This window comes from Melanotaenia boesemani, chromosome 23 (genome assembly GCF_017639745.1).
Source record: "Melanotaenia boesemani isolate fMelBoe1 chromosome 23, fMelBoe1.pri, whole genome shotgun sequence".
In the NCBI taxonomy this organism is placed as follows: domain Eukaryota; kingdom Metazoa; phylum Chordata; class Actinopteri; order Atheriniformes; family Melanotaeniidae; genus Melanotaenia; species Melanotaenia boesemani.
In genome coordinates this window covers 11,689,278-11,703,557 of record NC_055704.1, presented here as the reverse complement: position 1 = coordinate 11,703,557, position 14,280 = coordinate 11,689,278, and the positions used below count along the sequence as shown (strand labels likewise).

The 14,280-nt window shown below is 44.6% G+C and overlaps 1 protein-coding gene across 6 annotated transcripts in view; it reads right to left on the bottom strand.

The window, feature by feature from the left end:
• Window positions 1-14,280, bottom strand: part of sbf1 (SET binding factor 1) — a 60,336-nt gene that overhangs the window by 6,325 nt on the left and 39,731 nt on the right. For 5 of the 6 annotated variants that reach the window (XM_041977491.1, XM_041977492.1, XM_041977494.1 and 2 more), the window contains 22 exons: window positions 13,508-13,606; window positions 13,209-13,416; window positions 12,798-12,910; window positions 12,553-12,702; window positions 10,194-10,262; window positions 9,850-10,011; window positions 9,488-9,753; window positions 9,122-9,294; window positions 8,971-9,044; window positions 7,684-7,876; window positions 7,428-7,555; window positions 7,152-7,327; window positions 5,608-5,744; window positions 5,250-5,457; window positions 4,967-5,163; window positions 4,440-4,577; window positions 4,253-4,348; window positions 3,975-4,049; window positions 3,345-3,517; window positions 2,961-3,137; window positions 2,773-2,874; window positions 2,492-2,677 (listed from right to left, as the gene is read on the bottom strand). In XM_041977491.1, coding sequence (XP_041833425.1) covers window positions 2,492-2,677; window positions 2,773-2,874; window positions 2,961-3,137; window positions 3,345-3,517; window positions 3,975-4,049; window positions 4,253-4,348; window positions 4,440-4,577; window positions 4,967-5,163; window positions 5,250-5,457; window positions 5,608-5,744; window positions 7,152-7,327; window positions 7,428-7,555; window positions 7,684-7,876; window positions 8,971-9,044; window positions 9,122-9,294; window positions 9,488-9,753; window positions 9,850-10,011; window positions 10,194-10,262; window positions 12,553-12,702; window positions 12,798-12,910; window positions 13,209-13,416; window positions 13,508-13,606 — 3,300 coding nt within the window. The remainder of the gene's footprint in view (window positions 1-2,491; window positions 2,678-2,772; window positions 2,875-2,960; window positions 3,138-3,344; window positions 3,518-3,974; window positions 4,050-4,252; window positions 4,349-4,439; window positions 4,578-4,966; window positions 5,164-5,249; window positions 5,458-5,607; window positions 5,745-7,151; window positions 7,328-7,427; window positions 7,556-7,683; window positions 7,877-8,970; window positions 9,045-9,121; window positions 9,295-9,487; window positions 9,754-9,849; window positions 10,012-10,193; window positions 10,263-12,552; window positions 12,703-12,797; window positions 12,911-13,208; window positions 13,417-13,507; window positions 13,607-14,280) is intronic. The other variant, XM_041977493.1, reaches the window with a different exon arrangement.

Genomic DNA, 14,280 nt, shown 5'->3' with positions numbered 1-14,280 from the left:
GGCCCTGGGCAGGCCTGGGGGTAGTGTGCCGTGGGTCTGGGCTCTGCCGCTGTCCCCATCCTCTCATTCCCCGTTAGGCATGTGGGGGGGTGGGTACCTTCTGGGGTCGGTGGCGGCTCACTGGCTGCGGTCCCTGTATAACCCGGTCGTGGGGGGCGGCCTCTCCTGGGCTGTCCTGCCCTGGGGGACCTCCCGGGGAGCGGGGGTGCCTAATGCCACTAGAGGCTCAACATCCAGAGGGAAGCAAACTTCCCTCTGGACTTACATCCCCGGACCCCTCTTATTTCCCACTTTCTGTTTCATACACACACACACGTAGGGAGTTGGGAGGTGTGCACGCCATGCGGGGTGGAGTGGAGGGGGTCATTCTCCTTGGATGCACCCCATGGCGACTCACCTCTCAGTTTTAATTGCACCTAGACACCAAAACACAAGAAACAACACACAAACAACACCTGGGGGGCATGTCATGCGGTGCATGACGGGTGGTGCCACTTAGGTGGGCCACTTATTGCTTGGGGCTCGCTGTCCTCTGGTCCGCCTGGGGTGTCCCCCACGGGGCATGGTGGGTGGGTTATGTTTGACGTGACTGTGATGGTGAGTGTTTATGGGTACGGTACAAGGGAGGGTGTGCGTGTGGGGTTATATGGGGTGCAGATTGGAGTAGGTGAGGGGTGGGGGGAGAGGGGTCGATGGCGCCCTGGTTCCCGGGGTGTGCGGCTGGAACATCGGGGTGTGTGCTGGCCTACGTCAGGTGGTTGTCTGGGGGGGCCTGGTCCTCCTAGGCATAGTGCAGGCCCTCTGCCTTTGAGGGGTGGGGCGGCCGCGACTGGGCTCCTGGGCCCTTCGCTTGGGCTGCCCTGGGCGGCTGCTGATCTTGGCCCACTGGGACCTGTGTCCCAAGACCGTGGGGGGCTCTTGCTGGGGCTCTCCTCTGGCGCCCTTCGGGTGGGGTAGCTTGGGTTAGTGTTCCGGGGCTGCTGCTGAGTGCCCAGGTCTCTGGGCTGCCCTGGTCTGCCTCTGACCTCCGTAGAGGTGTGGTCGCATTTGCACGATCTCACTCACCACTCTTCATCACTGATTACTCCTTATTCCTCATGCTCTGCATGCTGACACGGTCACCGAGTTGTCCATTGGGTTTATATACTAAGAGATAATTCTTCTTTTTATTTTTCCTGTGAGTTAGTATCTGGTCGCTGTTATGGTACTTTCATGATATGTCTTTTTGATTTGGTTATTATTTAAAAACTCTTAATGACTAGCAGCTCTGTTTTTTTTTTTGTGTGTGTGTGTTTTTTTTTTGTTTTTTGTAAAAGTTGTAGGAAATTTTCTGGTGTGTTCATGTACAGGTGTAACAGTTTGTTGTCTGGTGATGGTGTGGATTGAAGGGTCGTTTCCTTCTATCTGTGATGTTTTTGTGTCCTCTCTTCTTTCCCTTTTGCATCTTTTTGCTATTTTCCATCTTTTTCTGTCCCCTCTGGTCAGGTCCAGCAAGATTGCATAGATTCCGTGATTCAAAGTCAATAAATAAATAAATGAATCAGATTATCAAGAGGAGCCTTACCCATAGGCTCCCCCTTGGCAGAGCAAATTTGTTCAGCACGATACAGTAACCAGATTATCATTTTGCTTGCTATGATGCTGGACAGGACAGGTTAAAAAAAAAAAAAAAGTAAATCTCCACGAATGAATCAAGAGGTTAAAGCAAAAAGATATTCTGAGCCTGAGGTTTTAATTTGGCAAAAAAAATAAACCTTTTTCCAGAATTCTCTACTTTAACACAAAATATATTCAAAATTTATTTCCCTGTTTGAAATTACAGATCACTCTGTGTCATAGCAACCTACCTGACCTATTAGCACTTGTCAGACTACAGATTAGCAAAGCAGTTTAAAACAGCAATACCAAGAAAGGCCAGTAGGTGGCTGTACTATGCAACTCCAGATGCAATAATCTTAAACAGGACCTGGTCTAACGGGGTCTAGATGCTGAACAATATTAGCATTTTTATAAATAGAATAAAGGTTTTAAAAATTTGAAGCTGTGTGTTAATAAGTCTAAATCCAAGTAATAAAGTCCAGATTTGAACATCCTAGTCTTGTAGTTTTTCAGCAGGACCTGGTCTAATTTAGTCAAGGTCAGAGTGGAATTACTCAAATTCCATTTTAGTGACGAAAGGCTGCCATTTGTACCCACTTTTTCCATCCGTGCTCAGTACCTGTGTTTTCTTTAATATAATATTAATCTTGTTATTATCCGTTACTGTTTTTAGACTAAACAAGTCTGAAACAGTGACACTAAAGCAGAAAAATTCTGACATTATTACCAGTTAATTTGCAAGTAAATCCTTCACCACATCTTCTGAAAAAAAAAATCACTGTTCACATTGCCGATAAACATCGGCTATGCTTTGGTTTCGGGTTTTTCATAATATAAAATGAACAGAATTTCCTGTCTGAGGATCTCCTCTCACGCAGAGATGCGGACCTACCTGGTGTACACAGTCCAGGAACTGCAGGAAGACGGGGGTGAAGCCGCTGCTCTGGCTGCCCAGCGTCTGAGCGCCGCGATGGCTGAACCTGTGACCGAATGACAGCCACTCCTTCTCCACCAGCAGCCGGAAACCATCAAAAGTTCTGTAGTAGGGATCAGACAGCAGCTGCACCAAGGACACCACCTGCAATCGTAAACGAGCACCACATAAACTCCACCAGAATAGGTGACGCCTGCAAATCTTCAGTGAAAGACGTGGTTTCTGTCTCTGGGTCTGACCTGTGTAGTGACGTCCCAGCCGTCTTCTAAGCTGACCATGACTGATGAGCCGGTGTCCAGAAGCTCCACTACAAGGACAGACACCTGCAGCACCCTGTGCAGCTGGACGCACATGTGGACCGAGTCAGAGTCACCGTGGATAACAGCTGACTGAACAAATATGAGCGATGCTGGGAAGCTAAACTCACCAGGGCCATCCACTCCGACTCTTCTAGGCAGCGCAGGAAGCTCATGTTGGGGTCAGATGTCGGGGAACTCGGCACGCATGCCTTCATCAGCTTCTTGAAGCTGTTCTTCACCTGCCGCACGTCACAAACCTCGATGGGAACCACCTCCCAGTGCTGGAAGGAGTCTTGCTTTCCTCCCTGGACACACCACAACTGTCCTATCAGCTTATTACAAAGCAGATCCACTTATTTCCTGATTTAGTTTATATTACTGTGTGGTTTTCTTTATCCTTTTAATTAGTGCTAATCAGAGCTAAGGTGATGTAGATGGCCTGTTTAAGCTGCACAGATACAAAACATCCTCAGGTTGGTCTGATAACGGATAAAACTTCTAGTGTGGGTCACCTTAAGTTGGGCTTTATCCCCAATGATATAGAGGTAAGCTCTCTGCTGGCGGAGGAACAGCGCTTCGCTAGGTCCTCCATTGGGCTGTGGAGACTCTTTCCCAGCCAGACGTGTCCCCACATCTGGATTGTAGGCACTTAGACGCCCGCTGCCCCGGATACTGCCCCATTTCCCTGCAATGTGCACGCACAAACACACACAAAGCACACACTTAATGAATTGTGACGTGAAAACTTAATCATACAACCTCACGATGAAGTCCTTTTGGCTTGTTTAGAGTTGTTAAGCTGGAACCAGGACTCTTATTCACATCCATGCTGGTAAAGAAGGCAGAAATGACTGAAACTACTCAGTCCACTTTGCTACATCTATCTGAGAAACAGCTAGATTATGATTATTGTTGTTGACAATCAAAAGAGGGAAGAATCAAACAAAAAAAACCCACAAACAGGACGTCAGACAGCACGGCTGCAGCGGCAGCATGCACGCAACGATGAACACACACAGCAACAACACAACATTAGTCCGCAGAGACAGTACAAATCCAAGGATGATTGCGAACACAATTGCAGAAATCTGATTGGTTAGAAGGAGTGAAGAAAGAGGTGTAGGGGGCGTGGCCTACTGTACCTCTGGGAGGGTTCTTGGCTTTGCCAGACACTTTGGGCTGAGAGAGGGAGATGACTTTCGCCCTTTGACCAACAGCTGAGGTCAAACGACAGAGACGGCCAGTTAACCAACAACGCTACACACCGGAGGATGGTTTCACTCGCTGACTCACACACACAAACTCATCCAAAACATGAGCTACAAAGGATGGATTCACTGGTTCGTCATCCTCCCTGTCCAGTCCAGCTTCAGTAACAAGATTTAAGACTGTGGAAAGGAGACACACAACAGCATCTCACCTCCTCTGCTGAAGGTACCAGGAACGTCCTCCTTGGCGCCCATCACCTGCTTCATCAGAGCTCCAATCTTGGGGTTTCTCATTTTATCTGAAGAGTCTGTGGACAAAAAGAAATGATCAGCTGTGTGACAGTAGAAACCCAGAGATCAGCAAGGTTCCTCTCACAGAAAGGGAGTGTGTCCACCCACCGGAGGTGTTCATGTGTGTGGATGTGAAGCCGCTCAGTGTGTTTCTGCCACTGTTCTCGCTGTATGATGGCATGGAGCTGATTATGGCATGCAGGTATTTTTCCTGCTCCAGGCTGGAGGAGTCTGCCTGCGAAGGAACTGCAGAGAGAGGGAAAGAGCTTGAACCAAACCTCATGTTTCAGCTAATAAGCACATCAATCTTCTACGCTTCAGTGGTGTGACAGCAGAAAATGTTGACTTTCGCCTTGTTTTTCAAACTAAGAAAAAGCCCAACATGTATGTCATATTTAAAGAAAATATATGAACATTTCCCCCGTTTAACCCTTAAAACACCAAGACATTGTTTTGGCTATTTTTCCCCTTAGCTGCCTCAGCCTCAGGTTGTCAGACTACAGGGCTAAAATGATGTAATTTATCTATAGATAGATATATCCCAATTCAGCCCAGTGTTACACTACACTTCATGAGAAACTGTTGATAATAACAGTAACAGTTTTAAGGGTTAAAGACACCCATTTTTATTTTACCTGCAGTAGGTGCGTTGGGGGACTTGAAGAAGCCCACCACCCCCTTGGCATGAAGGCCAGCTGAGCGTAGCAGCACGGCTTTGGTCCGTGAATTCCTCCAACAAACTACTGGGATGCGATTCTGTCGGTAGCAGCGGGAGATTCTCTGGATGGTCGAGTCTGGGATGCTCTGGGGGACGATCAGCAGGCCGGGGTAGCTGGAAAACCCACATACAGTTTTCATAAATCCACCTGACTCCTCTGTCCTGTTACATCTGTGTGGAGTCCTCTGATGGTTCCCTACCTCCTGCAGACGGTGTACATGCGGTTAACAGTGGAAATCCTAAAAGGCTCGTTCTTTGATCGTGTCAGGCTGTTACTGAGCGTGCCCAGACCCAGACGCTGGTAGTCCCGGCAGCAGGCGCGCTCCACAACGTTGCTCATGGTTTGTCTGTCTGAAGAGCGGATGGTGGAGGAGAGGGTGAGGGAGCTCTGGTCCACTTCCTCCGAGACTGTAGAGACACAGAGAATCTGCATTTTAGAACAGTTTGCTTAATTCTCACGGAAAACAAATTTTACTGAAGTTTGAATTACAGAGAACATAAAGTATTAAAAGAAGATCAAAAGAAACCAAGGAGTCAGTTACAATTCCATCATAATACCTGAGATTTCGTCTTCATCTAACTCTGACTGGAAGCTGCCCCTGTTTTCCCAAGTGGGAGGAGAATACTTCTTCCTGGTCACATACTGCCGGCCGATGGTCCTCTTGGCACTCTTCACCAGGTTTTTGGAAAGTGTCCTTAAATAAAAAACAGTTTAGATTAGAAAGCTTTATTAAAATTACATGTGGCATTTCATGAGATTAAACAAAATCACAGCTAATAAAAAAAATAAAGAAATAAAAAATTGGGACGAGAGTAGGGTGATAGTGTACAAGGTTTTCCATAAAAACTGAATCATTTCAAGAAATGTGTGCGACCACACGACACCAGTGAAAACACTACAGTGTATATGCAGGTAAGTGATGCTGCCACAGAAATACACCAAACACCATGAGTAAGACATGGAGTGCACATAAACTCTGATCTAAACGAACATACAAAGATGATGATGGTGGTGCGAGTGGGTTGTAAAGACAAACAAAATGTTGCAGTTTTCAGATTTATTAACTTTAAAAAAATTAGTATTTTCTGACAAAACGCAGATTCCATGCGCATGAAAACATGCAAACGGAACCTAAACTCGTCTCTGTCTGGACAGGGCTCGAGAACGCAGTTGTTGTTGGGGTCTTTTTATTTTCTTCCTTAATGTTCACAGACTTAAGTGAGAACCTCAGAGATGTGGATGTTATGCTCTGACTCTGTGATCCACTCAGGCTCTCTTTAAGTTTGGTTTTCTAGTATTCAACACTGTGCTGCCAGTTGCTAGTCCTCCTCTCTCTAATTATTCTCATCACCTCCTGACAGACATCTGATCCAGCCTCCGTTGGTTTTTTTCAGGCATAAATGTACTTGATGTGAAAAAGGACCTTGCTGTTGTTAAAAAAAAAAAAAAATTCCACTCATCTTTGGAGTAAGATCAAAATTAACAATCGCTGACTCACTACTTGTGGTTGGTGGTTTTATTTAATCACTAAATAACTTCTCAAAGGGCAGAGAAGTAATTAAAGATCATCCTAGAGGTGGTTTAGGTTAAAATGATAATTAAAAACCAACATGCAGGGAAAGACTGCAGCAATTTAAGAAGAAACACCACAGAGAAACAATCATATCTATAAGAATATTAAACTTTTATGGTGCGAAATCTAGTGGGAAAAATAAATGCTGCTTATATGAGAGCATTTTTCATCTTCATTGTTTGAAGTTGGGGCTGAAGTTTTGGGTTGGGGTTCTGGGGGATTTTATTATCTGTAAAGCACCTTGAGTTGCTATTTGTATGTATGAAAGGTGCTATATAAATAAAGTTTGATTTGATTTGATTTGATTTGATGGAATACATCACGACAGGAATTTGCTAATCCTGATTAAAATCTGAGGCCGACTGCACAAAACTCTTCAGTGCAACACCTTAACTTCTCTTTGTGAAAGACTCACTTATTGGGTTTGCAGAAGATTCCAGTCTTTTTTTTTTTGGGTGGGGGAGTGAAGCATTAATGTGTCTGACCCAAAAAAAATCATTTTGTGTGCCGTCACGTTTGGTTCCTCACTTTAGTGACTGGTTCTTGTCCTTGGTCTTGTGCTCGACCACTAGCTTGCTGCACTGTCCCACGGTGAAGGCGAAGGTGCCCTGGACGTGCTGAGGGTAACGTAACTTGTGCAAATGCTTCCTGAAAACTTCAGCCAAGTCTGACGCAACTTCCTCATCAAATGCTATCTTCATTAGCTGCGGATAAAACAAGGAGACAAGAACATTGGGTCATTTCAGAGCTCAAGATTTATACTTTACTGAGGGTGGAATTGTGTGGCATGAGGGAGAGGGATACCTGGAAAGTGCAGGATCGCAGCTGCAGCCCCTCCTGGACAAACTGGTCCATGGTTATTGAGACCGAGATCCTCTTCTCCTTAGTCAGAGAGGCGATGGGGAAGGATCGAGTAACAACCTGCTCACCCACTTCATGAGGAAATCAAACAGAGATTATGTCCCTTGGTAGCTGGGACCTGCATGCAGGACTAACACAAAACCACCCAAAACACAGCTAAAGTTTGCAGATCTGATCTCTTTTTTGTGTCATCTCTTACCTAATGGGTCACTTGGTGTGCCCTTAAAGATAAGGCGATAAGTAGTAAGGAAGATGGCACCCTCGGCAGGAAGAAGAGGCGGACCTCCCATTAGCCCTGTTGCCTCCTCGCGGCCATCTGGGATTAGGTGGACCCTCATGCCATCCATCACCAGCTCCTCCCCAGGCAACAGAGTTGGCCTCAGCAGCTTGGGCTGAACAGAAGAAGTAAGCAAGAGCAAAGAGCAGGAAGATTAAAGAAGTGACAGCAAACTCAGATGGAAAGTGAAACAAGCAGGCTACACTCGTTAATGAGAGCATTAAAATGAGTAAACGTGGAGCACAGCTTGTCAAAAATCACTCCAACTATCAGGCTCATGCGTTCACAACCATGCTCATGTTACTCTCTGGGCGACCTGCACCGGTTGGAAAGTTGAACAAACTAACGTCAAAATTATGACATTTAGGGCAGCAAAATACAAACGAGTCCAGTTGATCTGGTGGGATCTTGGCAGCGATGGTTGATTAACAAGACAATAAATATACAGAAAGATGGGTGGTGTTCTCTTGGATGTGTTTATATGCTGTGACGTTCATTTCATATTTCTTAAAACACACAAACTCTGTTATTTCAAGTATTTCCGGCGTACCAAGCTCGATTTAAGGAGAGTTGATAGCTGAGCACTTCTAAAAATGAAATGAACTTTGTCCTTTTGGACCCTTAAATGACTTCCTGTGCCCAAATGAGGCCCGGGGAGCTTCCTAAACAACCCCTCCTCCCATAAAAAAATATAATAATGTCACACATGACCACACATTCCAGTCACAGCACAATCAAAGGAGAATTTCCTTCCTTAGGCACTAAATTACAGGGGCCCCAGCAGCTGAAATTATGGCTCCATGAGGGAGAAATCTTTTAAAGATACTGACAAAATGTTGCAAGAAGATCCTACTTTAGAGATCTGAAATAGCTAAACATGTCACATCAGTGCAGCCGCCATCCCTCTCCAAAACACTGCATGCAGGACTAACAGCACCCTTCAGTCTGAAGGCACTCGGCTCTGCTGGACCTGGGAGAGCTTTCTGAGCTCTTCCTGCTAAAAATGGCACAACAAGGGGGGAGCAATCACCCAGCATGCATTGCTCAGGCGTGCTGTGAGTCACACCGCTCTGTCTTGGGTGGACAGACGTACCTGCCGTGACACTGTGAGCCTGAGCTGTAGGGATTGGTGGAGAGGGGAGTGGGCGGGGCTGGCTGGGGTGCTGCATGGCCTTTGTCCAGTGGGACGTAAAAATAGGAATTGGTTACCTTTTGGATCGGCGGCAGCCTCTTACTCTCCCTGTGGACTGCGTCTAATGTCTCGATGTGCATCTGGACGATATCTGCAGACACATTTTTCCCATCAATTTTGCTTTGTTCTGATTGGTGGAATCGGAGATCGGTGGCTTTGGAGCCTTACCTGGTATCATTATGTGGAGAGCTTTGAGGTGCTCATTCGTCACACCGCTCTCGTTGCAAACTTTATCTACGAAGCGGTTGATGAAGCGCACCACTGAGTTGGCCACGTCTGAGCTCTCAGCGTCTTCGAAGCCGCTTTCTGTGTCGTAGCTCTCCGCCATGCTGCCTGCGATGCTGCGATACAGAAAAAATGCTTTAAACGTTTACGTTTCTCCAAGAAGAAACTAAACAAAGCATGAGCTGAGCTTTGTTTTCTTCCACAACAATGCAAAGCTGCTGTCATTTTTTCATTTAGCTTTTACACAATCACACTTCCTCCTTCTTTCCTGCCGTTACCATGGTTACATGTCATTCACTCTTTCTCTACCTGTTTGTGACGTAGCTGTTGCTGACACTCTCCACGTCTCCAAGGCCAGAGCTCCTCAGCAGTCGGTTCTTGCTGGTGTCCAGCGGCAGCAGCAGGTAGCTCATCCTGTTGGCGTAGTGGATGGCCTGGCTGAACACCGTGCTCTCCTCCTTCTGCACGCGCTCCATCTGCATCTCCTTGGTTAGCGTCGGCCACAGACGGCTCTGCTCAGACGCCAGCTCCAGGGCGCTGATTTCCCTGCTGCTGCTTGACCCGTCCTGCTGTTCCTGACAGCAGATCAAAGGATGAAAAATTGCCCCACACCAGGCTGAGACGCTGATTAGTTCACTACCAAAAGCTGAACTTTAAAAAATGATGCTCACCAAGTTATTCTGCTGATCTCCATCTTCTGTCTCCAGGTACAGAGCTTTAATGTGATTTTGGACATCGCTGTAGAACATGGCCTCCCAGAACTGCATGGTGGTCCATACCGTGTGCTCCTGTACACAGCTGTAGGCAAACTGGGTAATGCCTGCACCCAGTTTCTGCCAGACAAAGACAGAGATTTTTACAAAAGAGATGAGCTACTTTAATCATCTTAAAATGAAGAGAGACTTTCCTGAGGAGGACTGTGAAATAAATCAACTTTCTCTTTAACTCCTCCAAGTAAACAAATTATAAAAACACAAAGACCCCTGCAGGTTTTCTGGGTTACTTCGTGACTTACTCGGCAGAATGCTGTGACCAGGGGAAGAAGGGCAGCTGCAATCCCATGTTCATCAATATGTGAACAGTCCTACACAGAAACAGATGAACCATGAATATCACACTTGCAGAACATAAAAAAACAGAAACCCGTTTCTATTTTAGGTTAAATATGTTTGACGTCATCACACTAATGACAAAGTGGTCGTCTCTGCTTCATGCAGAAAAATATCTGGAAAAGATGTACAAGCAGATTTTAAGTGAATGTTGTTTTAACCAGTCTGAGTTACAGTCGTGGACAAAATTGTTGGTACCCTTCGGTTAATGAAAGAAAAACTCACAATGGTCACAGAAATAACTTGAATTTGACAAAAGTAATAATAACTAAAAATTCTATGAAATTTAACCAATGAAAGTCAGACATTGCTTTTCAACCATGCTTCAACAAAATTATTTAAAAAATAAACTCATGAAACAAAAATGATGGTACCCCCAGAAAAACTGAAAATAATGTGACCAAAGGGAACAAGATTTGTCCACTGATCAACATCACAGGTGTCTACAATCTTGTAATCAGTCAGTGGGCCTACATAAAGGGCTACAGGTAGTCACTGTGCTGTTTGGTGACATGGTGTGTACCACACTCAACAAGGACCAGAGGAAGCAAAGGAAAGAGTTTTCTCAGGAGATTAGAAAGAAAATTATAGACAAGCATGTAAAAGGTAAAGTAGGGCTGGGCGATATGGCCTAAAAATAAAATCTTAGATTTTTTATAACCAAATCAGATTTCCGATTTTAATAGATTTTTTTTCTTTTCTTTCACAAAACATAGTTATTAAAACATTTGTTTATATAGATGACTGCCAGCAAAAATAAAGCATATAATGTCGTAACTTTTCCACCATACAAACGACTTCATATCTTACATAGAAATATGCGACACAATGCATCCGTGATCTCTTTCCATCTGGATTCTTATCATACAGGATCCGCTGCAGAAATAATTCCCCTGATGAAGGTTGTCTCCTAACTAGAGTTTGTGGGCTAAAGCTGACTTCTGCATCTCGTAGAGAGCAGCATTTCTTACTGCAGTTATATGCACAGCTAAATCCCAGGCGTGAGTGAAGGGTCACTTCACTGAAAATCTGTCAGACACACATCGTTCTGGTGTGGAGGGAGGGCCAAGTCAGCTGCTAACTAACTATAGAAAAAAGCCAGATTTTCATGAAAATAAATCTCCAGAAATGGAAAATGCGATTTATCGATTTTATCGATTAATCGCCCAGCCCTAAGGTAAAGGCTATAAGACCATCTCCAAGCAGCTTGATGTTCCTGTGACTACAGTAGCACATATTATTCAGCAATTTAAGGCTCTGTTATGTTCTGGCTGCTTTGCTGCATCTGGCACAGGGTGTCTTGAATCTGTTCAGAGTACAATGAAATCTCAAGACTATCAAGGGATTCTAGAGAGAAATGTGCTGGCCAGTGTCAGAAAGCTTGGTCTTAGTTGCAGGTCATGGGTCTTGCAACAGGACAATGACCCAAAACACACATCTAAAAACACTCAAGAATGGCTAAGAGGAAAACACTGGAGTATTCTAAAGTGGCCTTCTATGAACCCTGACCTAAATCCTATTGAGCATCTTTGGTAGAAGGTGAAACATACCGTCTGGAAAAAGGCTCCCTTCAAACCGGAGACAACTGGAGCAGTTTGCTTATGAGGAGTGGGACAAAATACCTGCTGAGAGGTGCAGAAGTTGACCATTGTGAGTTTTTCTTTCATTAACCGAAGGGTACCAACAATTTTGTCCACGTCTGTATTAAATGGCTACAAGGAGAAAGAAACAGACATTAAACTCTTCTACTCAGCAAGGACTGTGTGGAGAGGTTCTTGACTTTCCAGAGCGAAGATGCGAAGAAGACTTCACTACCATAGACCCCCCCCCAGCTCCCCCAGTAGCTTCTGTATATTGTGTTTTCATGTATTATGTCAGTGAATGGTGTTAAAGAGCATCACCCAATTTTTATCCTATGGTTAGAACAGCTGTTGTTTTATTGACCACCATCCTGTAATTACTTTCTAGTAAGTTATGCTGCTTGTTAACCCCTCTGTACTTCCTCTCCACCCCCGACTGGTGGAGGCCATCCTTTCTGAGTCTGGTTCTGCAGGAGGTTTTTCCTTCCTTTTAAAAGGGAGTTTTTCCTTTCAACTGTCACCTACCTCCCCATGCATGATCAGGATGAAGGATTGAATCGATCGGTTTCCTTAGCTAGACAATCAGTTTTTATAAACCAGCGTATGTGAACACAGTTAAAATAAAGTGGACTGATGTGGATCATGTAATGAATTTGTTTGTCTGTAAAACAGCTTGCAGGCTCACCTGTAAGGTGCAGTTCATCATGCGAACAACGTAGTCGAACTGCTGGTCGTCCAACACGGCTCGGTTCTGCAGGACGTGCTGATTGAGCTCCTGCGTCAAACAGACTCGGGCTGTTCGACCTTTTAACGCCCGCAGCACAGCTGGCATCAGCTGGACGCAGGAGATAAAAAAAGTAAAGTTTATAATACAAAAACAATAAAATCATTAAAAGAATTTGTAGTTGGAAAATACAATGCCGCTCTTACCTTCTTGGCCTCCAGCATTTTGTTCTCAAAGATGTACGTGATGCAGTTCCTGACCACCTCTAGTCTCCGAGCGCTGTTCGCCATCACATTGCCGTTCCTGTCCACGACGTCTCCTGTGGAGACACAAAAAGCTTATCAGGTACTCCTGCATCGTTGTCACAGTGGACTCAACCCCATTAAACATAAAAGTTCACAGAGGAAGTTTGAGGTCTGAATGAAGATGGTGAACTTCTGTTGTCACCTACTTATCAGTGGAAACCCCAACACCCACAGCCTTACACAAAACTTTTACCAAGTGATTTTTATGTAACCTTTGCCTGCAACCCTTTCAGTTCCTACAGAGATCCTACAGTGTGTCAGCTGATTGTTCAAAGTGATTTCCTGCTCTCATCAATCCTTTCTGCAGCTCACCTAGGGGTGGTCCAGATGGCACCATGCTCTTCAGCTCTGCCTTGACCACAGGAGGGGCGTTCTTGAGCTTGGCAGCAGCGTGGTCAATGAAAAGCTGCACCGCAACCTCATCCAGAACAGGGAAGGGTGTCTTACTCTGAGGGGTGTTCTGGCTGTTTTCTGACGGCCGCTGGACTTTGTGCATGGCCACAGCGGGGTAGGGATTCTCCTGGAGAGAAAAAAATATATAAGAACAAGATCAACAGGAACATTCCTCGACTGCTCGGGTCTTGAAATTGTCGTTGAACACAGGAACGTACGTTTTTGAAGAGCTGCTCTGCAAGCTCCTTGACGTGGCTCATGACTTTGTGCGGGCAGGCCTCCTCTTGTCGTATCCGCTCCACTTGATTGGCCACGAGCTGTGGAAACAGAAACCTTATCAAAGTCAAATAACTTGAATTTAAGTTAAAAATATAAAGGCTAAATATAATTATCTACTGTAAAAAGAGCTTATTTAATTAGAGTTAATTATTCCTGTCTCAATTTATCTGTCTGTTTTGATTTACAGTAAATTAAAATGAATCTTTAGTAATATTTTACCACCACTAGATGTCAATTATTTCTTTCTTTGATTTATTTGAACATGTTACAATAATACAACATTAATATAACAATAACCATAACAAATAGCATGGGTAGAGGAGCGGGAAGCAGCTTAAGCAGCTTATTTAGTCCCATCCCTTCTCCACAATCAGTAATTAATCAGAAAACCGGCTTCCTGTTTACACTTAGCGCTAAATACAAGTCCCATCTACAGACAACAAAAAATGCAACACCAGAGATAACTTACATTTCCAAACCTACGTAGACAGAAAGGTATTTACATATGTGCCACCAAAAGAATAAACAGAAATGCTAAGAATAAATAAAAGTAAAAAAGAATATTAATAATCTAATGTGGGAATTTGGTCGAAGCCCTTTTTTTTTTTGCATTTTACAAATGTTGAATTTTTTTTGTACTGTTCTTTGAATTTGGTCATGTTTGTGCAGTTTTAGTTCTTCATCTAAAGGTCTTTCACATTTATATTTGAAG